This window comes from Hippichthys cyanospilos, chromosome 6, assembly GCF_059441005.1.
Source record: "Hippichthys cyanospilos isolate Australia breed blue-spotted pipefish chromosome 6, RoL_Hcya_1.0, whole genome shotgun sequence".
NCBI classification, from domain to species: domain Eukaryota; kingdom Metazoa; phylum Chordata; class Actinopteri; order Syngnathiformes; family Syngnathidae; genus Hippichthys; species Hippichthys cyanospilos.
In genome coordinates, this window is record NC_142374.1 from 9159791 (window position 1) to 9184541 (window position 24751).

The 24751-nt window shown below is 41.1% G+C and overlaps 1 protein-coding gene across 4 annotated transcripts in view; it reads left to right on the plus strand.

Moving 5' to 3' along the window:
* Positions 1–895: 895 nt before the first annotated feature.
* Positions 896–24751, plus strand: part of mtss1la (MTSS I-BAR domain containing 2a) — a 28173-nt gene continuing 4317 nt past the window's right edge. The window contains exons 1-12 of one of the 4 annotated variants that reach the window (XM_088417408.1): positions 896–1456; positions 6627–6688; positions 6774–6847; positions 20000–20084; positions 20255–20346; positions 20446–20520; positions 22215–22372; positions 22479–22586; positions 22993–23090; positions 23698–23830; positions 24212–24286; positions 24462–24617. In XM_088417408.1, coding sequence (XP_088273534.1) covers positions 1388–1456; positions 6627–6688; positions 6774–6847; positions 20000–20084; positions 20255–20346; positions 20446–20520; positions 22215–22372; positions 22479–22586; positions 22993–23090; positions 23698–23830; positions 24212–24286; positions 24462–24617 — 1185 coding nt within the window. In that variant the 5' untranslated portion in view covers positions 896–1387. Of the gene's footprint in view, positions 1457–6626; positions 6689–6773; positions 6848–19999; positions 20085–20254; positions 20347–20445; positions 20521–22214; positions 22373–22478; positions 22587–22992; positions 23091–23697; positions 23831–24211; positions 24287–24390; positions 24424–24461; positions 24618–24751 lie in introns of all 4 variants that reach the window. The other 3 variants (XM_088417409.1, XM_088417412.1, XM_088417413.1) reach the window with 3 other exon arrangements.

The window sequence follows — 24751 nt, forward strand, 5'->3', positions numbered from 1 at the left end:
AACACTGCTTTTTACAGGAACTAAAAGCAGTCAGTATATGTTTGATAGATAAAATAATACTTGTCTCCTCTGGGTAGGAGGCTATAGCATACCATTTTATTGATGAATTTATGCAATTTTATGTGCCATTTACATATCGTCATAGAACTAAAATTTAAATGTATGTATCGTTTGCAATCTCCCTTTTTCTAGATCGGAAGCATTACAGGAGATCATACAGTATTTTTATTATTATTTCAATAATTCTTTAAACAATTTAGCTTTGCTTCTAGACAAAAAAAATGCTGTTTGCTGCCATACACAGTATGAACTTAAGAAATAAAAACCGTTTTATTATTTAAAAAGAAAGCCAATTGCTAATATCATATTGTTATCGATTAATAAATCCCCTTGCTTCAGGTCTCCGGGTTTAACCTACAAAAAAAGGAAATTTAGTTTTCAATCGCGTTGAATAGAACATCATCATATTGTGTCTAATTGTGTGTTATTGTCATACTACGCAAATATAGTGGCACCTTGAAGTACACACATTGAGTATATTTCTAAAACCTTCGTCAGTCACAGTCCGTCCATCCATCCATCCGTGCACACTCAAATTTCAGTCGCCTCCTCTATTATGGCTAGTGTCATTCTTTTAAACATGTCCTTTGTTTTTCAAATGTGAGCTAATCCGATGTCAAGAGGCGATCATCATGGCCCACATATTTCCTGAAAACAAAAAGACCCTCATTAACACGAGCGCATTTAAATACAGGCTCATTCGCGCACGCGTGCGCGCGTACACACAGGGGAAATCCTGCTTTACATCTCTGTTAGCTGTCCAATAGGAACACGCAGCTTCACTTTTTGTTTGCATAGGGTGAAGGGTATAGGGAGAGAGGAGGGGTATCTCTCCTTGTTCGCTCCACCTTCTCTCTAAACCCGAAAAAACCCTCGACCCGCCCCCCTTTCCATTCCCATGGATCGTGTTACTGGAGGCTCCACGACATCTGCTGCTCCAGCTAACAACAGTGCGCGCACCCGCTTCTCGAACCCGCGCCTCCAGCACCTCCTGCCCTCTTCCCAGGACCACTGAGCTCTCTTATTTTTTGAGTGTGCGTGAGATCATGTGGAGCCACTGTGCATGTGCCCTCCACGTTTCCCGGTTCTAGCTCTCCTCGCCGACGGAGGACGCGCCTCCTGGACCTCGTCCGTCTCCATCCAATCCCGTGCGCCTGACCGAAGCCTAGCCCGGGGCCATCGAACGGAGCACCAACGGCGGCTGATCGGAGGTTTTGCGTCCGCTCTTTGCCCGGCGAGAGGACGTCTAAGTCGGATGCGTGCAACAAAGGTGTCTGATGATTGAGAAGGCTGTCTATTGTGGTTTTTAATTTGAATTTCTGAGAGCATGGAGTCTGTGGAGAAGGAGTGCGGGGCGCTGGGCGGATTGTTCCAGGCTATCGTCAACGACATGAAGGTAAAAGGAAACATTCAACTAGTCTATGATCTTCTTGTTGCTGCACAGTTTGTGATCAGAAATAATTTTACTGCCTTTGTGTCTGTACTCAACCCCCTCCTCCACTTCACTTGCAAACAGCCCTGCAGGACAGAGTGGGAGATGAAACATGTTTTCCTTTGTGTTATTTGCATAATGTGCTGCAGGTTTCACCCATGTTAGTTTCAAACATCTTCAGCAAGTACTACCTGATAGGCTCCATATTATTTTAAAACACACTGTGTGTACTATCAATCATGAACGTTTACTTCTTTAGAGTGTTTATTATACAGTATATTACAAATGACTGACCTTTGCCAAAATATGTTCTACTTTGATTATCGTACCTCTATTAAAGGTCTCATGCTTACTGTGGGTGGGTAAGTAAACATGCCTGGCCTTTATTAAACACAAAATTTAGCTGTTTGTTTTTGCGTTCATTTAAAAGAAAACTCGGTTGATCATGGATTTACATTGGGGTTTAATAACACGCATAAACAAGTTCAATAAAAGGAAATGTCACTAATTATGACTAATAGGATTTTTTTTTGCCCCAATAAAAATATTCTCGTGGTTGACCTTAGTCCTCTTTCATCCCAGCTCGTACATTTTTACCAGATTAAAATGTCAGACCGGGATGAATGTTTTTAATAATATAACAACCCTCTATACAAAAAGCAGCTCAAAATATTACATAATGTGCACTCTGGTGGAATTGATTTGACATGCCTATTGTTTAGACTACACACTCAAGTGAAATAGTTTCCAAAGCTGCAAATGTTTGCATCCCATTATGTCCGACCCAGATTCAAGCATGTGTTTGTTGTGTGTTGGGGGAGGAGGTCTCAAGTGAAGGAAGTTGAACCCGGGTGGTCTTTGGTTGTTCACGACAACAGATGGAAAGTGCGAACACGTTCATTAGGCCTGAGAGACAGACGACCCTCCCGAAAGGGTTGCTGTCGCTTGTCTTATTTTATGTTTACAAGAGCTTTGCAAGTACTATGTCTAGCATCGAGCCGACTTGTTATTGATCGCTTGTTGGCAACGGCGTGGTGCCTGGTCCGACTATTTATGGACCCTCTGTCAAGCTCCAACCAAATTAGCTCTCACCCAATGACAGTCGCGGGTTTCATTTCATGCATTTCCTTTTGTGTTGGTTGCACAGAGACACAGGCTCAGTAAAAAAAAAAAAAGTATTGTAAAGGCAGATGAATGAGGCTGAAGTCCTTAGTCAGCACAGTCCGTGTCCACTGTCCTAGACAGGGATCTGACCTCATTCCTGCCGCTTGGCTGGCCAATACAAGCCTGCCAGACCAGCTTTGCCCCCAGGGGTTGCACAGACCCCACAGTTTCCTGTGGTGATCTCAATTGTGTACATAAGACTGATTAACGTTACTGTCTAGCGAGTAGCGCTACTGCACGAAAAGCACACACAAAATTCACAGTTGTCTGTACACACACAGGCAAATCCAAATTCTAGTCGCACTTGCTGATTATGTAACTGCCGTTATAAGGGGAATGGAAGCACAGGGAGTGGAAAGTTATGTTGTGGGTTGAAGTAATGTAAAATGATTGGTCAACAAATATTTGAAGCTCTGGAAAAAGGGATTTCATGTGAAGAAAAACAGTCACCCAACTCCTCACCTATACCATGGACCCTCTTAATAGGCCTTAAGATCTTGGATAGGATAGGATGGATATAAGATCTATATAGACCGATACACCGACCCAACGTTGGCCAAATGTGACCAATGCCTATCCCCTGTGGCATCAGCATGACCTGCTTGTCTCTGGAAAAAAATATGTAAATTACACCGCCACACGGACAGACAGCGGCACTGACTATTAAGTAATTTCTGCGCATGCCTGGGAAGTAATATCCGTCCATGACATTGGCGGTTGTAATCACAATTTCTCATTTTTAGAAAAAGCCAACCGGAAAACTCTTTACAAGGGCTTTTTCACTCACGATGAACTTCTAGGTGAAGCAAACCCTCATGCGCTTGACACGATATCGTGCAATGCTGACATCAATCCAAGCCGGTATATCCAGTTGCGTCCCCATGCCTTCCCGTTGTGTGTCTCTTTATTTTGTTGCCATACCCTTTATGGTAACATCAGAGAATTCCTGTCTATCTTCCACCATAGTGACAAATCATCTCCCTCTTTTGTCCAGGCATATATTGAACATTGAAATACAGACTGTGACAATGTACAAAATTGTCAAGGCTTTCCCTAACTGTTTATCCTTGCCAGTCACCAGTTTTTGCCCTGCGCGCTGATTCCGTAGCCAACAGCCAAGAAGAGTGATCAAATGTCACAACATTATGCTGAAAATGCCCTCCCATTGACTCTGACGTAACAACGGTGTTTTCTAAACATATCATACCGGCTTCCAAAGTCTGATTGGTATTTCTAGGCCTTTAAGTCGAAGCAACTCAGTTCTGACAGACCACTTTTCTCATCATCACACTTCATATATTCCATCCGTCCGTCTGCGCACCCAAGGCGATCTGGAATACGTCTTGGAATGGTGATCAGTTAACATAAAGGTTTTTGTGTTACTTAAGTCTCAAGACTTAATTTTTAAGAAAAATATATAACCTTAAATGATGTTTAACTAGTTGCGGTGTACAACCTCAAAGGATGACATCTGCATCATCCTCATATTGTGGCTATGAATGAAAAGAGACGTGACATCCTCCACCTGGGTTGTCTGTATGCATGTGCATTTGCCCTTTGTCGCATCCTTCAGCTGTCTTGGCATCATACCCTTCCTTGAGGAGTGACTGCAAGCCCGACAAGCTAATTAGACACCTGTTAGAGAGTCATATGCAGAGAAGACTGCATGATGGGATGGGGCCATGTAGATCGTTAGCGCTTGAATCATTTTACTAGGCAAAGTATGTTGTTTGACTTTTGTGACAAATTATGCTCTAAAATGAATGCAAGAGTTACTGTCAAGTGATTAAAAGCAAAAGGGAGGCTTGATCAACATGATCACTGAATCGACATTAGGTACCCATAGGTGTTGCAGTGTTGCAGTTGAGTGTAATTTAATAGAAAACTATTAAATTCAGCATAAATATCCATTTTGTTTTGTCATAAGATGACAGCCATGACAAACCGGTAATGACATGACTGCATTTTCATAGCTCCATATTTTTCTCACTTCACTCAAGTGGTAGTGCATTTGGTTTTTATTCATAACTCAAATTTTGGCTTCTAGCACAAACCAAAAAAAAAAAAAAAAACCCTCAAAAAAAGTTGTGGCACTCCTAAACCAAAGGTATACCATTGTACTTGCAGTGAAGAAAAACAAGATGAAAAACGGTTATCTTGGTCAAGATGAGGCAAAAATTTGCCCAACTCTTCTTAAATCCCTTCAATTCATTTTTGCAAAACTTAAAAACAATGGTTCCCAACAGAAATGTTTGGCATGCCAAAATTGCGCAGTAAAAAGGACAGAGAAAGTCTAAGGTTCAAACTGCATTTACAAAACATGAGCAAAGACCAAAAACAAATATTAACAAATGTCACAGTAAAATTTATAGTATAGACACTATAGAATGAACTTATACAGTATGTAGCATCCGTCAACATCTTCTTCATATTACAACCACTGATATAAAGTCTGTTTTTTACGTTGCGTGTTTGTATGTTTCTCTTCATCATGTCTGTTTTGTTCCTCTTCTGGATCTTCCACAGCATTTCATTTTTGCTCTTTACTCTCTGACTCATTGTTACCTGTTTTTTTATTACTCGTGTTGTCACTGATATTAATTTCAATTTGATTCAATCAAAAATGACTTCTTGCAATCGATAGATGTGCAAAGAATCATCATACAATTTCAGCCTGTTTTGCAAGACAGAAGAACAAAGGGAAACTGTCTTTTTTTCCATTTATCAACTTTTGATTTCTTAAGGAACATGCCTTTTTTCAAAAACAAAACATGCGTATAACTGCTATTCTTCGAAGCTAGCATAAATTCTATCACTTTTATTGTATACAATAAGATGAAACCAAAAACATGAAATGTAGAACCAGATACATTGTCATTTCAAAAGAAACTGCAGTACCTAAATATTATGTGAAAAACTATTGACCAAATTAAAAATTAATATTAAAATATTATTATTATAATTCATATTTCTCAGTACATTTATGACAAACAAATAAGAAAATAAACTTTTTCAAGTGCGCAGCTTAATTGTATGTGGAAAGCATGCAACGAGCAGTTTGGTCATCTTTGAGCAAATCGAAATAGTAACATTTATTTATTCACTGCCAGCTCAGAGCTTTTTTGTAATGTTGCCTGCTCGTTTTCAAAAGCTGAAAACCGGAGAGAACCCACGGCGGCATGGGAAAAACATGCAAACTCCACACAGCAGGACTGGAGTGAGGTGGATTTGAGGTGGATTTTTTTTTCCGTTGCCATTTAAGTCATGATGGAGCCTATTTTCTCTCCCACGGACCTAAAAAATGTGCAGTTGTACACCATCCTCTGCACAACCAGGAAGCAACATGTTAACTCCTAAAACAGATGGGCAAACGAATACATACAGTATGTGGCCCACCACAAATGAGTTCCCTTGTAACAGTTCAGCTTTGGCAGAGTTCTTGAGCTGCACTTTTGCCATTCTTGTGATCTTTTAACGGCAGAATATTTTATGTTTTGGCTCTCATTAGATGTTGTGGCCTGTCAGTAAAAAGTGAATCTTTCGGACTTGGCTTCCCCCTTCCCTCAGGGGGATCCGGCCTTGAATGTGTTTCATGTTTAGCTTCTGTTCTTTTAGCTCAAGGCAATAACTGATTAACCTGGGCTAAATCCACTGCAGATTTCTTAAAAGACGTGCATCGGGGTACATAATGATAGAAGCAGTTCTGGGTATCTTGCTTACAGAATAGATGAGCTATTTAAAAAGCAGCTCACAGCAATGAAAAAAGAAGAGGATGTTTAAGTTCCTTGACCTATTTACTGCCTCAGGGTAGGAAGCCCATGACTGTTTGCACTGTCACAACCCTATTTGAATGCACTTCAACCAGTGTGAAAGTGAGCAGCTGTAGTCACGTAACAAGTTTAAACAGATATGATGTTTACGAATATTATGTTTGATTGCCTTTTTTTTTTCTTGTTCTGTCTTCTCTTAGAGCTCTTACCCCGTGTGGGAAGACTTCAGTGCCAAGGCTACAAAACTGCATTCTCAACTCCGGTGAGAAGCAGTTTTATCTGAAACTTGACCTTAAGAGAATTCTTATTGTGAATTCATGTATTGTTATATATCAACATCATTTCAGGACAACAATTCTGGCAGCTGTGGCCTTTTTAGATGCTTTTCAGAAAGTGGCGGACATGGCTACCAACTCTAGAGGTAAGCTGTTTTTTTATTTTTTTTCAACATTGAAAATGTGGGTTATACTACATGTTTGACCATCGCACTTTGCTGCTTTAAATGTTACTTTGAAATGATCATTAGTGCTAATTTTTCTTTGAAAATTCTGTTAAATCTTCTGTAAAGTGAAAGAGGATGATCTCTGAACAGTAATATGCATAATGTACAGTATATTTTACGCCGTGTATTTCAATGATTGTTCATTTTGTCTCAAGATCAAATGTCCATCTCTAGTCGTCATTTTGCATGCACCCAGCATGAATCTCAGGCCAAAGAGGCGAACGTCATTTGGATTTGTATCTGCTTTTTAACCTTTCATGGCTATTTTGATTCTACTCTCAATGCTAAACTCGTGCTTTGCTGCCACACTGCCGACTGGGATAAGCAGTGCCATGCCGAGCTTTGAAGTTGAGAAAAATGTTCTGTCAGGAAAGTGATCAGAGGTCTGCAAGCCTCTGAGCGTGGAATTGTATAATCCTGAAAGCTCTTGTTTCAGCGATAGAAAAAAACTGCAGTAACAAATTCCACCAAGGGCACAACTATTTGTGGCCAATGTGATCAATTTTCACTCTAGATGTGTGTGACCTTTGTAAAAGAAAAAGTTCGAGATACACCTAGGTAGACATAACTTAAGTGCAATACAAGCAAATTGTATAATTTGCAGCTTTCAGTGATGAACGGGGCCTGTGCACTCTGTCATCGGGCAAAAGTGCTGTGAGCAGGAAAGCAAAAAAAAAGAAGAAAAAACCTGTTACCTCTTCTTGTTAATGTACATTTGGTTTCATTCATTTTTTAATGACTCTTACCGTTGCAAGACAAACTGTAAATTATGAGACTGTGCTCCACAAATGCCACTAATAAGCTATAAGCTCACAGTTGACTTGACCCTCGGGTCTACTACTATACTCTTAGGATGAGCAAGGTTTAGAAGTAGGGCTACTCACAGAAGTGACAATCCAAGCTCATTTTGTGTCTTTGGTCCTAATGAGGTCCATTGAGCTGCTTTGTTGCCCAACTAGCAGCAGCACCAGACAGACTAGACATTGACTAGCCAGACTAGCCAGATTCTTGTGGAGGTGATCGTTGAGCGCAATATGAAAGCCAAAACTCCCTGCATGAGTACGGAAGAGTATGGAAACACTACTGGTATGCACACACTTGCATTAATGAAACCATAGGAACATGTGCACAGACATACCAATACATATAAGGCAAACAGCTGGTACATGGATACCTGATCTTTTCAGGTCAGATGCCGACATGCATTTAAAAAGCTACTATCAGTAGTCCCACTCTGTCGACTTGCTGAAGCGTGTTTACGCATTGTCACGTCTACCTTTTGTGTCTCTGCTAACATCATGCAAGAATACAGAGTAAACAACCAAATCAGATTAATCACATTAGAATGATAAATGAAGCAGAGCGGTCTGAGAGATTGTTGAATGGATCTCTAAAATCTAGTGTTCCACTCAAGGGCCCACTCACTCGACTGGTCCCCGTCTCAGGGACATTAACTTCAGGATTAGAAAAGGTGCGTAATCCATCAAGACGCCTCTTTTTCTGACAAATGATGAGACCTCTCCTCAAGCCCCATCCCCCTCCCCCAAAAAAACCCCCTACTGTACCTAATGACATTATCAGTACATTGTACATCAACATCACATTAAATGTAAAAGACTTTTACTTCAAGAGGCCACCTTGTTTCTCACATGGGATAGTCGTCAAAATCACTGCTATCACATCATACCAAGTAAACACAATTGCTGTCAGGTAATCGATGTCTGCCACACATTTGTGTTTTCATTAAGGGAAAACAAACATGAACACAATCTTGCCTAGCAATAAAAACTTTAAGGGTCCATGCGGGAACAAAGTCAAAATAAAAACCAATGTTTACAATTGTTAAATGTACCTCTGGAACTCAGAGGGAAAAATACTCGATATATAGTTCATCGGGAAAAATGTCATCTAATCATAATTTTGTTGCACTGGTCACAGGTATTAGACCTCATTGAAACTTTCTGTCTGGGATGCCATGATGGTAGCCATAGTTGCTCCTTCTTGGCTTCTGGAAGCATGAACTGTGACGTAGAGCCGTTGATGGGCACGTTGATATCGCTAGTGGTTCTCACAGGCAACGCTAGCTCACACAGGATTTTCATCTATAAAAATGCTATAATGGTAGAATGCAAATCGAATGGGTGCACCAATAATAAAAGGAAAAACAAAGACCAGCACTAATTTTGTGTGCTTGAACCTATTATTTTTGAACATAAATTGTTCACAGATATGTGGTTGCAAAACTTGGTTATTGGACCCTTGATGGGAACCTAGCTAGCACTTTAATCTCCATAATAAGGGCTTGGGTTTCATGTTCCCCCCTTAATGTGACTCTCATTATATTATAAACACCTACTAGTGACACCGCCATTGAATTATAGACCACTACCGTTATGCTTCCATCCCAATTTAGGCTTTAGTACTAGATAACTCACCCAAGCATGCATGCTGTAGTTCATAACTCTCACAGAGGATGTGGTTCTGGTGTGCTACATCTGATGCTTTTCTGAATAATCCATCCATCCACCCATTTTCTATCTATCTATCTATCTATCTATCTATCTGCCTGCCTGCCTGTCCGCCCGCCCGCCCGTCCGTCCGTCCGTCTGTCCGTCCGTATATATATATTACCTTTGACATACTAGCCTAAAATCAACCCCTGCCCACCATTGTGCAAATGAACACAGGGTTGGCCAAAAAAAGCAACATTCCCCTCCAATAAGAGTTTCCCTCTTGGAGTCCAAAGAGGCAGAACAGTTTATAAAGGATTTTATGATTTCCCACTTGTGCAGCTTTACCTACTAGTAATAACCTAAGAGTGCCTCATAGCCATTGACTTATATTAGGTGTGTGTGTGTGTGTGTGTGTGTGTGTGTGTGTGTGCGCATTTTGCGTGTGTTTGTATGCGTGTGTGTGTTGATGTGTCAAGCTGCCACGCTCTGTGTCCCATATTCACCGCTTCCTCTTGCCTGTGGAGTCCATTTATGGTTTATGGTCAGGGTTGTGTGTGTTTTATGGAGACTCAGGAAGAAGTCAGATGACAGGCTTTTTGGTGCCGTCACGTCAGTGGATCTGTGTTTTAAGAGTCGTCTGACGAATGATCACAGCTGGGTTCGATAAAAGTCCATTAACCACATAGCCCAAAGTTGTGTTTAGAGAATTTTGCCACTTTTAAAGATAAAACGGGTTCATGATTCAACACCCATCTTTCCATGGATATACGTCTGAGGCTCACTCTGGTTAGAGGTTATATTTTTAGGTTGATCACACTATTGGTTTCTGTGGTGACCATTTTTATCCCTCCATATTAAACTGATGTGTGGCATATGTAAGACTTCCACAGAGTGCTGCTCTCCGTGTTTGGTGTTTTGCAGTTGCTATGTTTGATAACATATGTTTTTGTGGACTTGATTTGCATTTTGAACATGATTCTATTAGAGAGAGGTCAAAGGGCAAGTAGTGGATCACCAATGTTCCGTAAGGGTAGTGCATCCGTGGTCCATCTTTTCAGTGAGTGGGGTGAGTCTTGTTCGGTTGGGGGTTGTGGTTGCAGTGGGATTTCCACAGCTCTTGGCATCCAGGCTCTCCATAGGCGTTTTGCTAATCCTCTTAGCCCAACTCTATAACACACAGACTCAGACGGGTCTGTCGTCCCACCTCAGCGGCCACCTCCAGGTTGAACGAAATTCGTACACGTGTGTGTTCTGCCTATATTTTGACATCTGTGCACCAGACAGTGACGGTGGAGTGCTAACCGATACAAAATGTCCCTTTGGTTGACAACTGCAATGACTACAATCCATGCTTTTACTCCTTGCGGTGTAGGGGCATGCTTGTAGATCAGTGTGTCAGTGAAGTAATAATCTGCTTGTACGCTGTGCCTCTCTGGGCTGGCAGATGGGACGGATATCCCTACCCGCCATCTGGACAAGCTGGCATGGGCGAGTTACGAGCCGTCGTGTAGAGCGAGATCAGCGGATTACTCTTCTCCACACTGTCCTAAACACTGTAGCTATTTTAATGGGCATGACAAATAATGAGTGTGTGCATGTGACCAAGATTGACATCCATCAGGCTCAGCATGTCATACTTGAAGCCTCGGATGAGTATTGCATGTAAGCACCACAGTTGGGTAGCTATAGCTACATCTTATGTCCTTTTGACTTAGTAAAATAATTTGGGGGGATTTTGGATAAACGGCCGCTTGAATGGATGAATCTTCACTACCCTCCCGTGTCTGCCAATCGCAATGCAACCCCCAGCCTGCTAAGCCTCAATTGCAAGAGGCTGAGTCAGGTTGGGTTTGCTGCAGTATAGTTTGGATCAGTAAATATAGTGTAGTGGGTAGGAAGGCTGACGATAGTTCTACTACCTAAAATGTGGCATCATAAGCACATGATAGCAAGATATGTAATGTACGATGTATTTATCTATGGAACGTCTGTGAGAAACTGCTGTGTGACGGTTACATGATTCAGGACCATCCTACATTCATATGCTATACAATATAGTTGTGAACAATATTCCAGTAAAAGATAACTGAAAAGTATTACGTAAGTAGGAGTCCAATTTGTTTTGGACCTTTTACACCTAAATGTGTAAAAATTAATCTGTGCAATTGCAATACACCTTCCCAGAATAATACTCCATGTCAGACTTCCACTCTCGTTGAGGTTTGTATGGCCCACATGCAGAAAAACAGAGTAAAAAAAAAGACTGGAACATTTGTGCAAAGAATAGGTGAAAGGGGAGGATAATATCTGAAGAGAAAACAAATCTTTAGGCTCAGCATAGCTTTCATTCTGAGGCTAAATACCAAACTAAGAAGACAAACATGAGACTTGAGGGGAACACTTTGTTCAGAAAGATTTGCACATGAACTCTGGATGGAAAGTGACACGAGAGTGAGAGAGTTGGAAGGAGGATGGTGAATGGGGAAAGAAAACAATATTATGCATACTTCCACTAGTTATATAAAAAATAGCTCAGATTTCCTATGTGTTTGTTTTTTTCTGTTTCTGTTAAAGACAAAAGGGGTGCCTTATCTAGTGTGAGCTTGTAAACACATTTAAAGTATGTCTGCCTCTGGAAAAATGGCAGCATTTGTTGTGACCCCCCCCCTGTTTTAATCTGAAGCTTTTACATCAATCTAACACAGTACTGACTTGATGAACACTACTCACTTTTCTGGCTTTGCCATATTTTGCTTACAGTAACTATTGCTTACACGTATTTCTACATTTTTTTTTTTAACTTTTATTCTTTATAGCTCCACCTGCGAAGTATCCTCAATCAATCCATTTAAATTAGAATTTATTTATAAAGCGCTTTTAGATACCAGTCGTAGAAAAAAAAAAGAGCTGTGTAAAACCAAAATTAAGAGATTATTTGATTTTGTTCCATATATAATCTAAACAAGTAAAATAAATTACAGGACACCCAGAAAGATAAAATGAAAAACACATAATTTAATACTTCGTTCAAAAGCCAAAGAATAAAAAGGCGCTTGTAAATTATATTAAACAACATGAATTGAAGGAGCCTCTCTTGTGAAGTGGAAGTGCACCATCTGACGGTCTAATCTTCAAAGCCATTTGTCAACATCAGTATGATTAAATCCGGGCCCACAGTACTGAGAATAATAAGGAACTATAATATATAACTATGCTTTCCCATCTGATACTTATAATTGACTTTCAGATTTTGATTTAATCACAAATAAGAGCAAATTTGGGGGAGTAAAAATTATACCTGACCTTAGTATCCCTTGTATCTCTGTTGTATAAACCAATGGCAGTCAAAGGTGTGTATTGGGAGGACGTGGATATGGACATACATATTTCCGGTTTCCAATCACCCCTGTCAACAAAAAAAGCATTGATGTTCAGCAAAACTTTAGTACACCTAACACATCATGTGGAGTAAAAGTGGCAAGCACTACTGCTGTTTAAGTTATAAATAGCAGACACACCTGTTAGTATTGTTTTCTGCATTGTTTGCAAATGAGTAGCTCAGCAAACTTGTGAGGCAGAACAGGGTTAGAGGAACCGCAGTATGTACGTTAGTAAGGATGTGAAACAGAATAAATAACCTCTTTATTAAACTGCTTTAAATACCGTTTCAGTTACAGCAATACAGTTATTCAGCTTTTCCATTGTCAGGCCTGGGCAAAAATATTGAGATTTTTTTTTAGTCACCAATTTAATGAGAACATTTAGTCTCTGGTAAATTTTGGTGCATAACATGACCAAGAAAATGGTAAAAATATTAATTAGTTGTGCAAAACGAGGATAGCGATAACTCTCAAAGAAACCCGAGATTCTTTTGTCAGAGCAATGCCCAAGTCGAGACATCTGTAGCCGTTGCAGCTGCAAAGACTGCCCTCAGACACCGGGATATCGTGGGGCACATCCAACATGGTAGAGGGGGCCTTAGTTTGGAAGCAGCAACACCCAGATGGCAAAGGGCAACTCCGTCAAAGTGGTAGCACATGGTAGTGGAGGAAGTGCAGCAAGTGAGGAAGAAGGTGAAATTAGGTGTGTGAAAGCTGTCTCCTAAGCTCAGCAAGGCCACTGGATGAAGTGGAAGGGTGTGGAAAGGAAAACAATTACTTGTGACAAATTGCAACAACCAACTTATGACCATACCTGATCCTGTGGTCCAAGGCCAAGGAACGAAGCTGAAAGGTGAAGGTGTGGCCAGTGGAGGTTGGCTGCAGAGGGTTTGAGGCAAGGTCCACCACAAGGCTGTTGAATGAAGTTGCCGGCCCAACGGAGGGCAAATAAAGAGCTACAACATGAGATACAACATGGGCTGCCAAATGACTATGCGGTGACTGCATGACACACACGCAGGTCTGATCAAGCTGTGGGGGGCCAATCCTAGCAGAAACCACCCAAGGAAGCCGGGGCACACAACTGATGATGTGAAGAGCTGGTGGCACTTCACTGTCAATGCCTATTCCCACTCTTATCAAATTCCAACTGTTCTGATGATTATTATCGGGATATACAACAACTAGTCCTAAGAAGACGTTAATAAGTTTGGCACGAAGGCTATTCTTTTGCGGAATGACTTTGCCCAATGTATAAAGCAGTTTGCCGACCTTAGAGGCAAGGCACATGTGTACGTGTGAAAAATCCCGCACCACAGCACTACTAAAAAAAACTTCAACATATGTATAGTTAGTTATAGTTATAGATGCTCCTATCAGTATCTATGCAAACATACTCTGCACAGTAACTGCACAGTAACTGTATAGTTTCTGGTATTTCCAATATTTTTCGTCAATACATCTATTTTGGTACATCTGGGTTCGTTCTATGACATAAAAAGGTCATTCAGTGTATGTTTCACTGTCTGGGGATCGAGTGTGGACAATTCCGTGTGGATACGCAGCTCCTTAGATTTATTGCAGAGCATAGTACCCCCTCCTTTTCAAGCTCAATGAAAAACACATTTAGACAAGGAGCTGACTTTATTTTTAGAAAACGTTTATGTTCCTTCACAGGAGGTTCCACCTACAAAATATTGCTCCCCCTTGTCCCCCCCTTCTCCACATAATGCTCTCCAGAACATGGTTACAGCACATAACAGCACAACCGAAGTCTGTCTGCTTCTCAGAGTGCCTCGGGTCATGACTTGGGATGTGGAAATTGCTGTGCGTGCTCTCTGGCCCAGACAACAATAGGATGAGTGTGTTTGACTCCTCATGTGTGGACTAAAACAATCGTTGCGGAGGAGGTTTCCTCTGCCTTTCAATAATGTTACCGCTGGTAAGAGAAGACAGATGCTAGGAAGTGACGCACAGGCAGGAGAAAGTAAATATAGCACATCATTGCTCCCATTTTCTTACTTAAGCAGTTTTGGTATAAATAGGATTTAATCTAAAATAGAAGGTCCGATTGGGGTGTGTTTCTGTAAAAATCTTGAAACTAGTGGTACAAGAAATATTTATACATTATTTCTCTGCAATAGATTTTCTTTTATTGGAGACGCTAGTGACTCAGGCGGTAGTTTGTTGTCCAGTAACCGACACTCTATCTGCGGCATAACACAGCCGGGGTTCTTGCAAACGGACAGCAAGTGTCTCCGGTTTCCCCTCTCCACTCTACATGTATAGGCTTGTGTTTTTTTCCCATCAACACCAAAGATGCCAAATTTGGAAATTTGCCAAATGGTCCAGATCCACGTAGCAAACCTCAAAACGATTTTTATGTCAACATGCTACTGTATTTCCCGCCAAAGACACTGTCGCCGGTGACGTTAAGAGACAGAAGTCCTGACTTGACTGGATGTAATTTGGCAACACTACTGCTGCCTAGCAACCTAGCAAGCTTGTAAACGAATAAAACCAAACTATCCGGATCCATGTGGCAGTGATTTTCCTCAATTAAAAAAAGACATGTGGACAGTAGTTTTATCCACGAAGGGTGAGAGACTTTGCAGGTTTAAATAGCCCCGGTTAGTCCAGCTTCCTCCCACGTTCCAAAAACATGCATGATAGGTGTTTTGGACACTCCAAATTGCCCTCAGTGTGGTTGTGAGTGTGAATGGTTGTTTGTCTGGATGTGCCTTGCAATTGGCTGGCAACCAGCTCAGGGTGTCCCCCGCCTACTGCCTGAAAACAGCTTGGATAGGCACCAGCAAGCCAGCAGCCTGAATGAGGATAAGCGGCTATAGAAAATGGATGAATGGATTAAAAATATAACTGAGTTTTAACTCAGTCTAGTTGTTAGGGATGTCCAGATCCTAATCACAAGATTAAAAAACCCATAATTTTAATCTGATCAGAATAGGCGGAAAAAGATTGCGTTTCATTTTTTTGACAATCATTTCTATTTCAAATACTAAAACCCATACAAAAATCCAGAAAGAAAAAGGATATATATGTTTTACGCTCCACAACATCAAAACACAACAGAAGTAAACGCAACCGTGAATATGAAGCTGACATCATGTAACAAGGATAATGTCTTTAATATGGAAATTGGAATTGGAAATATGGCTTGGGGAGAACATGCAAACTCCAGACAGGAAGGCCAGAGCGAGTTAGAGTCTAAACTGTAAATCGAGCATGCTCACAAAAAACAAACTAAAAAATGTTACACAATTCTCGTTAAATGGCATGTGCAAGTACAAAGAATGCTCTACGTTTGTAGTCCTAACTGCCTGTCTGCTGCACCTGCACAATTTTGCCAAAAATCTCCTGATGAGCAGTTAACGCCAGCCAGCACCTCGGATCAGTCTGTGCCCTCTTTCATCTTCCCCTTTGCTTCTCTCTCAATTCACCAGCTGCTTTCATCCCTCAGATGCCTCTGCTGCGTGTCAGTCAATTGACGTTGGGCAGCACTTTAATAGGGTGAGAGGTTAAAGGCAGCAAGCTTGACTGTCCGTTCCAGTCACAGTCATCTCACTGGCCAAGATCCCAATGCCAAGAATAGCTGTTTCTCAAAGATGATGGAAGTTCCTGAGCTCAGCAACAGCTGTACTGTAGAGGTGTGGATAAAAGTCGGTTGGATGTCTGTCAGCCATGGAGTATATTCTGTGCCTTTGCACTTTAGACCTTGAAAACCCATTTATTGTCACAGAAAGAAGAACAAGAGAGCAAGTGGTCAACTGACACTGCAGGACAGTGCTTGCAGGACCGATTACAATTTCTTATCTTATACTCGCTCCAAATCAGTAATCCATTGAAACTTAAGAGGCAGAGAGAGAGTTCACTAAATCTCCCATATTGAAAACATCAGGAATACGGCACTGTAGCTCCTGGCTCCTTGGCAGGGCACCATGAGATATAGCAGGCCTATGAAGGGACTCCCATTTCCCAGAGGAATTAGGGAAGGTAATTAGAACCAGAGCTCACTGAATGTTTAGACCACACTTAGTTGGACCTCAGCACTGGTGCTTTGCAATTTTCCCACCATGGGCTTCGCTGTGCTGTCAGCAATTTCAAGCACTTTAAAAGAGGCATAGCAAAGCTGATGGAAATTTGGATTTTGAGCCGTTGACTAACGGCTGGGTCACTACCGGATGTTGCCTGCGCTTAGATAAATGACTTGCACAACAACTTCCCTCCATTCTAGCCCGTGTTTGACTTTGTCCATTCCCATATGGGTTTTTGGTCCAACTTCCTCTTGAGCCGAAGGGGGCAAGATTTGTTGAATAATAACTTCCCCAGCTCATTTGTACAAAATGTTATATTTTAACAGCAAGAAATAGAAAGCAAAAATAGATGGCTGCCTTTTTTTTTGACTTGACAAAGATCATTTTTCTCTTTGGTTGTGTGTGTTTGTCACATCCAAGGGAGCTGTGGGAATGATTCATTCTGTCAGACTCTGTCCTGTGTGCCTGGAGGCCAGAAAGGCTTTCGGATATGGCCAGGATGCCTCTGGACCTTCCCAGGATGTAGCTGTCAGTTGTTCCTCCTCAGGGAGGCAAACGAAGTGAGGAGATGGACTGAGGAGAATATGGAGGGAAAAAAGGAAGGGGAATGCACAGGTGTGGACAAGACTTTTAGGAGAGCTCGTGGCTGCCTGGCAGTGACTCTGCAAAGGTCTGTTAAAAAGATGTGTCCACATTTGTCTTGCGCTCCCATACCGTGTGGTGGACTATTTCACAGCAGTGCGATAGTTCAAGAGCGATACATCGGTTGTGACCATGTGCCTTGCATGCACATCTGTGACTGTCTGCTTTCCTGCAAGTTGCCCCCTTATTTAAAAGAAAAAAACATATTTAAAGGCTAATTAAGGACACTTAGAAATCACTAGTCAATATGCTGTCATTGTAAGATACGACTCAAGTCTTTAGCGCTAGTTACAGGGTACATTCAAATGCAGTCGGACATTTGAAACTCAGACAGAAAAAGGGTCCTCTATGCAAGGCCTAGTGGCCTAGTCCGGTACTCAGGAGACACACTCAAAAAGAAAAAAAAAAGCTTTCCTTACAATTCACAATGTAATACATGTAAAAAATGAGACGTATATGTCCCCATTTGTCATTCTGTCCCGCAAAGCAGACTGAAGTTGCTCATGCCAAATTTTTGCATATAGACTGATGCAGAAATTATTTCCAACTAATCATTTTTGAGTCAAAACCCATTTTAAATCCAGTATCAATTCTGAATCGAATCGAAGACATAAAATCAGAATTGACCAAAATTGTGAGAAAATAAGAGCTTTCTACTCTTAGGAACGACACATGCAATACATCAACTTTCTCAAGGATTCTGCAAATATTTTGCTTTTTACCATATTCAAAAACCAGCTTCATAAAGATGTAGAACAATGGTGACATCTGCAACCAAACTGAACATGAACATGATCAAGCGATTCTAAACTTAAGCAATTTCGCAGTAAAACATTATTATTTTGTCTATAATAAATTAGGTAACCAAAGTATTTTTTATGAACAATTTTCCTCTTGCTGTCAACTGAAAGGTGTCACGTGACAACCAATCAGGGCTTAGCTTGCCAAAGTCACATTACCAATGCCCGAAAACAGGTGAGCCGCGATTGGTTGTAACAAGAGCCTTGAGCTTGTGATGTTATTTTCAGTCAACAGCAATTAGAACATTTGTTTCTAAGGGTGTTTCTTGTACATGGGGAAAGGGTTAGATTTCGGGTTTTTATAACAGAAAATATTCTTTCTTTTTTTTTTTTTTTAAAGGCTAAATAATGTTAGTATCCCTGTAAAAAAAACATTTATCAGTTATTGGATCTCAGTGAATGTATGTTCCATATTTTAATACAAACACATGCTTATAGGGTTTAATACAGCTGTATAACTTTTCTGTGAGTCAATGACCATGTTTCATTGAAATGAGCATCTTTGAACTTCAAAGGTTGAAAGTGTAGTCGTCCTTGTCTCGGAGTAGCACATTTTTTATGATATAACTACCAGAAAAGAGCACGGTTATCAGTTGAAGACAATCTAGAGCACAGTGCTCTTCTTTGAGTTTATGTCCTGATTTTGCAGGGAGGTTTCGAGTCGGTTTCTGTCTCCCCACCCTGCGTGAATGGTGTTTAGGAAACAGAGAGAACAGGAAAGGCAAAGCAACCAAGGAAGAATAGAGGGATATCCCCTTACGTTCCCTCCTTTTTCCTCCGGGATAGAAGGGCTTGACAACTTTGGGGCGGATGGGGGGGAGATTGGTTAATCGTACCACCTGTCCAGACAGGCATGCACATCTGTACGGGGGACCAGTGCACACACGTTCAGCAACAAACAAATCTTGACTAGGACTATAGAAATGGTGGGAGAGCCTAAGATTAGCAATGTGTGGCCCAGATTACAAGAGGATCAATGTTGCTACATTCTACACTAGCCTGTGAACCATCAGTGAGACACCGGCCCGTCTGAGCTTTAGGGCTTAAGACTCCATTTAATTACACTTCAGCAGAGAGGAAAAGTACAGTAAGAACTTCTCACAAGCTGTCATTTACACTGTGGTGCAGATCACATCTGCAATCTTAGTATATCAGAGGACAATGTAAATTTCAAGTGCAGTTATTGCGTTATTTTGAGGCTAGTGTCATAGTTGCTTTCACCACGTAAATGTGGCATTTATGGTCTGGTTTTACAATTGCTACCTTGTGGTTGCAGGAGAAAGCCGTCTTGTGAAGGGAGAACTGCTATGACTTATACTATATCACATACTATATTTTGAAAATGCATTCCTTATGTGTCATACTGCGTATCATCAATCTGCTAATTGTTTCTGGCATTATTTTATGAGAGTAAATATTCCGTTAGAACCCTTGGGCTAAATACATTCTGCCTTGGGATGCTGGTCATTTTCCAATGTCCACCGCCTTCTATTCTGTTTGTATAGAAAATACACTGTGTTGTGTCCTTGTATGGGCTCATTTGAACTATATCATTCTTGATTTTCAATTGCAGGTCAAACAAGAACACATCAAACATTCATTCTTTTTCTTTTAACACCCCTTGTTCGACAGGCCCTTGTTTTGAAATAATAGTCACAAAAAAGAAAATCAGAGGATTTGTGAGGACATGGGATACATGGGATATGTTCTTCATTTTAATGTACAGTGTATTCTTCTTTTGAAGGTGCCACCAGGGATATTGGTTCTGCTTTGACCAGGATGTGCATGCGACACCGCAGCATTGAAGCAAAACTGCGCCACTTTACCAAGTATGTGTCAACTAAGTGTTGTTTGTTTCACCTCACCTCGAGGGAGAATTTGTAGTCCCAGGTTTCATTCCATCTCATTTGGCCTTCATCTCTCCCTGAGTGTTTCCTGCAAGATAGATCAAGCAATTTACAACACGTCCTTCAATTTCTGTGTCATCTTATCGCTATAGTGCTCTGATGGAAGGCCTGGTCACGCCACTCCAGGACAGAATAGAGGAATGGAAGAAAACAGCCAATCAGCTGGACAAGGACCATGCCAAAGGTGAATGTATTGGAAACATATTTAAAGCAGTTTTTTTAAAATGATAAAATAAGGAATTCATCAAACATTTCCGTTTGTGTTTGACTTGTTGTTTAACAGAATACAAGCGGTCACGCCAAGAAATCAAACGAAAGTCATTAGATACCATCAAACTTCAGAAAAAGGCAAGAAAAGGTAAGAGTCTCATGAGCTGTGCTCCACTACTGGCTGCTTTGCGAATTAAGATGCACTACCGCCATCTTGGGGTAGATGCGTGAGTTACAATATACAAGCAAGCAAACCGATGAGAGGAAAAACTGGCACATTCTCAGTCTGCTTTGAAGCTTTTCACTCCTTGTCAGCTATTACACAGTACTGAGAAGAAAAAAGTTCTTTTTCTATACCTCGTAGTGAAACAATTCTCGATTAAAGTATTTGCCTCACACCACTGGTACAACATTTTCCAAACACGTCTCCTGTTTTGGCGCTGTTAACATGGCTTGTTTTTCTCTCCCCCCTGCCTAACCCCCAACCCCCAATCTGTCTTTGATTTTTTTTTTCTGGCTATATCCTCCGACTTTAGAGCTTCTTGGTAGGTCTGCTGCGCAATGCACTGTTTAACGCACGTAGTTCTTCAAGGCATCACATCCATCATAACTCAGGCAGATAGTGTAATGTTTAACATTTATGTTGAACACAGACTTCATCACTTCATTACATAAAAGTTTTTTATTCTCACTGAGAAATCTAAATGAGAAAGTGATCAATCTATCCATCCCCCCCTCCCTCCCTCCATCCATCCATCCATAAATGACTTTGTCTGGGTGTCTGACACAGCCATTGAGAAAGCTTTTGCCCTCACTGTCTATTTGCGGTTAATGGTATTAATGGCCTTAGCAGTAGAAATGGAACATCCCTGTCTAGGCCCCTTAGTACAATATCACTCAGTAGACAATAAGTCAACAATAGTACTAATTACTAAACATACACATACACAGGCCTTACTTACCAAACAGTACAGCTAATAAAGGTTTAATGATGGTGCCATTTTCTATTATTTCCTTTGGGAAAAATGCATTTTTTATTGAACATATTAGACCTTGACCTGCAACAAATTGAGTTTGACCTAAGAGATACCTCCATATGATTCCGGTGGTATTTGTCAAACTAAACATTGATCATCGATCGCAGCATTAGGTCCACTTACACAATGTTAAAACCTGTACATACTACATACCATGCTGTACATTCGTTTAACAAATAGCGAGGTTTACAAGTAATACATGAAATTGATGTAAAATATATTGACACTGCCATCAATAAACCTTAGGCAAAACATATATTAATGTGAATGACAACTTAATGGTGACTTGTAATTATCAACACGAAACATAATGTATTTCTGAAGGAGTTTTTGTATACAGATTCACGCAACTGGCTTTCTATGTCTGTTGTAAATCAAACAGCCGGCACCTCGCTCCTCTACACATCACATCCTTTCATTCTTCATTGCCTCTGTTCATCTATCATATAGTGTCAAAGTAGAATGTACTGCGCCCTTGATTAACACTTTTCTAATGGACTCCATTCAAGGGTTTTTGAGTCATCACCAGTCACGCTGTATCAAGTCATTATCTCTGACATGCTTCATTGTCTTCCCATTACCATGTACATGAACCCATCAAATGAATAAACAGTTTCTCATTATGTTTTCTTATCATCTCTTATTTTTTACTCTCCCCTTCTTTGCTACACTGCTGGCACTCTTATCTCCCTCCCCATAATTTCCCATCTTGTTCTGTCTCTCCTTCTCTCTCTATTTGCACATCCTCACTCTATTTTCGCCCTTCTTCTGTGTCCCTACGCATGCTGGCCTCAACCCATCACAGGGCGTGGAAATCTGCGCCCGCAGCTGGACAGTGCCATGCAAGATGTTAGCGACCTGTACTTGCTCATGGAGGAGACGGAGAAGCAGGCTGTGCGCAGAGCTCTTCTGGAAGAGAGAGGACGCTATTGTGCATTCATTAACTTGTTGCAACCTGTTGTGGTGAGGAACCATGAACACCACTTAACTTTTGTCAACAAACGTGAAAAGTTGTGTTTGAAATGTATTTTGGGTAAGATGCTGTAAGCTCCATTTTTTTTAATTGCAGAATGTTGAGATTGCCATGCTAGGAGAGACGACACACTTACAGGCCATTGTGGATGACCTCACACTGCTAACTGAAGACCCACACAAACTTCCTCCAGCCAGTGAACAGGTATCACAAATCAAATTATTTAAATATCCATACCAAGCGTGACAGCATCGTAGTCATGTTACGTAGGACAAAATCTGCTTTTAGACAAACAGTAATTTACAAAATTAACTGTAAGGCAGACATTATTTAGGGAAAAACTACATATAAGTGACTGCAGGTCACAATACTAACTGATCACATTATTAATTACACTTGCACGTCATAATACAAGAGCAGGTATACAACTGGATTAATATTTCTGTCTTTACAACAGTGCATACTGTATTTGCGCATGGCAGAATATTCATTATTATGGTTGAAAATTGCATTGCCGAAAAAAAAATGTACGGCATCCTGTTCTTTTGAAAACATGTTACCTTATGTATAGTATATTTATTTGTTGCTGTCGTTGTATGTGTTGTCACAGGTTATTCGGGACCTGAAAGGTTCTGATTTTACCTGGTCTTATCAAACACCTCCCTCCTCCCCCAGCAGTGTCAGCTCCAGAAAGAGTAGCATGTGCAGGTAAACTCTAAACACAGGCACATTCTCGCAAAACATACATCCAAACTGGACATGTTTAAACTTACTTTTGAGCGTGATGCACTTTTTACTTTATGGTATCTATTAGCTGAAAGCTTTAGAACTTTAACACAAAAAGAAATTTGCACCATGATGCAATCATGAATAATATGCCAGTTTAACAAGGCTGTTCATGTTACTTGAAAAAGAAAGTTTGTGTCTTCATAGGCACATAAATTAATGATATGGGATAGTATATTGTGTTGAGAACAATTGGGGGAAACGTGTTATCTGTTCTGACATCACTGTCCTCTATGTAGGTTTCACGCAGTCCGTCTTACAAATGCATCCTCGGATAACTTAGGTGTGGAATAACATGAGAGTTTGAGAACCAACGTCTGAAACATTTTGGGTTAGGGGACAAGTTAATTATGGCAACCCATCATGTATCAGTTCAGGAGTCCCAAAGCGAGCACATCACAAAAGGAAGATAAGAATCACGTTTTGAACATTGTGATGAGAAGGGGCAGCAGAAATAAAACAGACCATTTTCACAGCTAATTATTTACAGTATTTACTTGGTTTCATGTGTTGGACGCCCTACCAACAGTCTCCTCCAGATGCCCTCTGCAGGTGCCCATCGACTGAGCAGCGTCTCCTCTCATGACTCAGGATTTGTCTCCCAGGATGCCAACACCCACTCTAAGCCTCCTTCTCCAATGCCCTCTGACATCACCAGCCAGGTAGCGACCTCAACCTGTACGCTTGAGTCCTGTGCAAGCAGGCACCAAGATTTTGTCACGCAAGTCAGTGACAAAGCACAAAAACAAAACATCACTTTCACATATTTTTGGTTTGTGACTGCTGAGGTTATTTGTGTCGCATTTAGGCGCTTCAATTGTTCACGCTCTTCTGGTGATGTGGTGTGAACAAATTGCAGTTTCTCTGTGAAATAGATAATGAATGTTGTGTAGATGCTCTCGGAGAGCAAATGAATCCCTTCTCCTGAAACTCATCATCGCTCCTCTCCAACATCTTCATTGTGCACTCATCTCCTACACCTTGGTCTCTGTCGCTCGATTTTCATCTCTCCCCAACTGTTTCTGTTCCATCTTCTTTCCCAGAAATCAACAAGCTCGGCCTCCTCTGAGGCTTCAGAAACCTGCCAGTCTGTCGGCGAATGCAACTCCCCCACTGCGGTTAGTAGTGCATGCTAGTCGCCATTTAGTCAAGCTCCTTGATGAGCCAGCTCCAAATATGTACAGTACGGTCATTGTTAGCTCGAGCTCAAAGAGGTCCACAGGTGGCCTGGATGCAATTGGACTATTTGTGGATGGTGAGCACTCTGACTCAGACTTGTGTGTCATTCTGCAGTTTGGCTCATGCTCATCCTTCGGCACCTTCCGTCCTGCTTTCTCTCACACTGGCACCATCAGGCCTCTGTCTGTCATACTTCCTGCGTCCCCCACATTTAACCACTCCCCCGGATCCAACACCCCCTCACCCACATCAAAGGTCCCTAGCTGGAAGGTTTGTTTTCATTTGCAGTTTTACGTTTGGGTTCTTGCTCTTTCGACTCGGTTGCTTCTTTGCTTCTTGTGTTGCACATCGTTTGGATTAACCTTACAGCCACCTTTCTGTTGCTCATCACCTTCAGTTTTCTC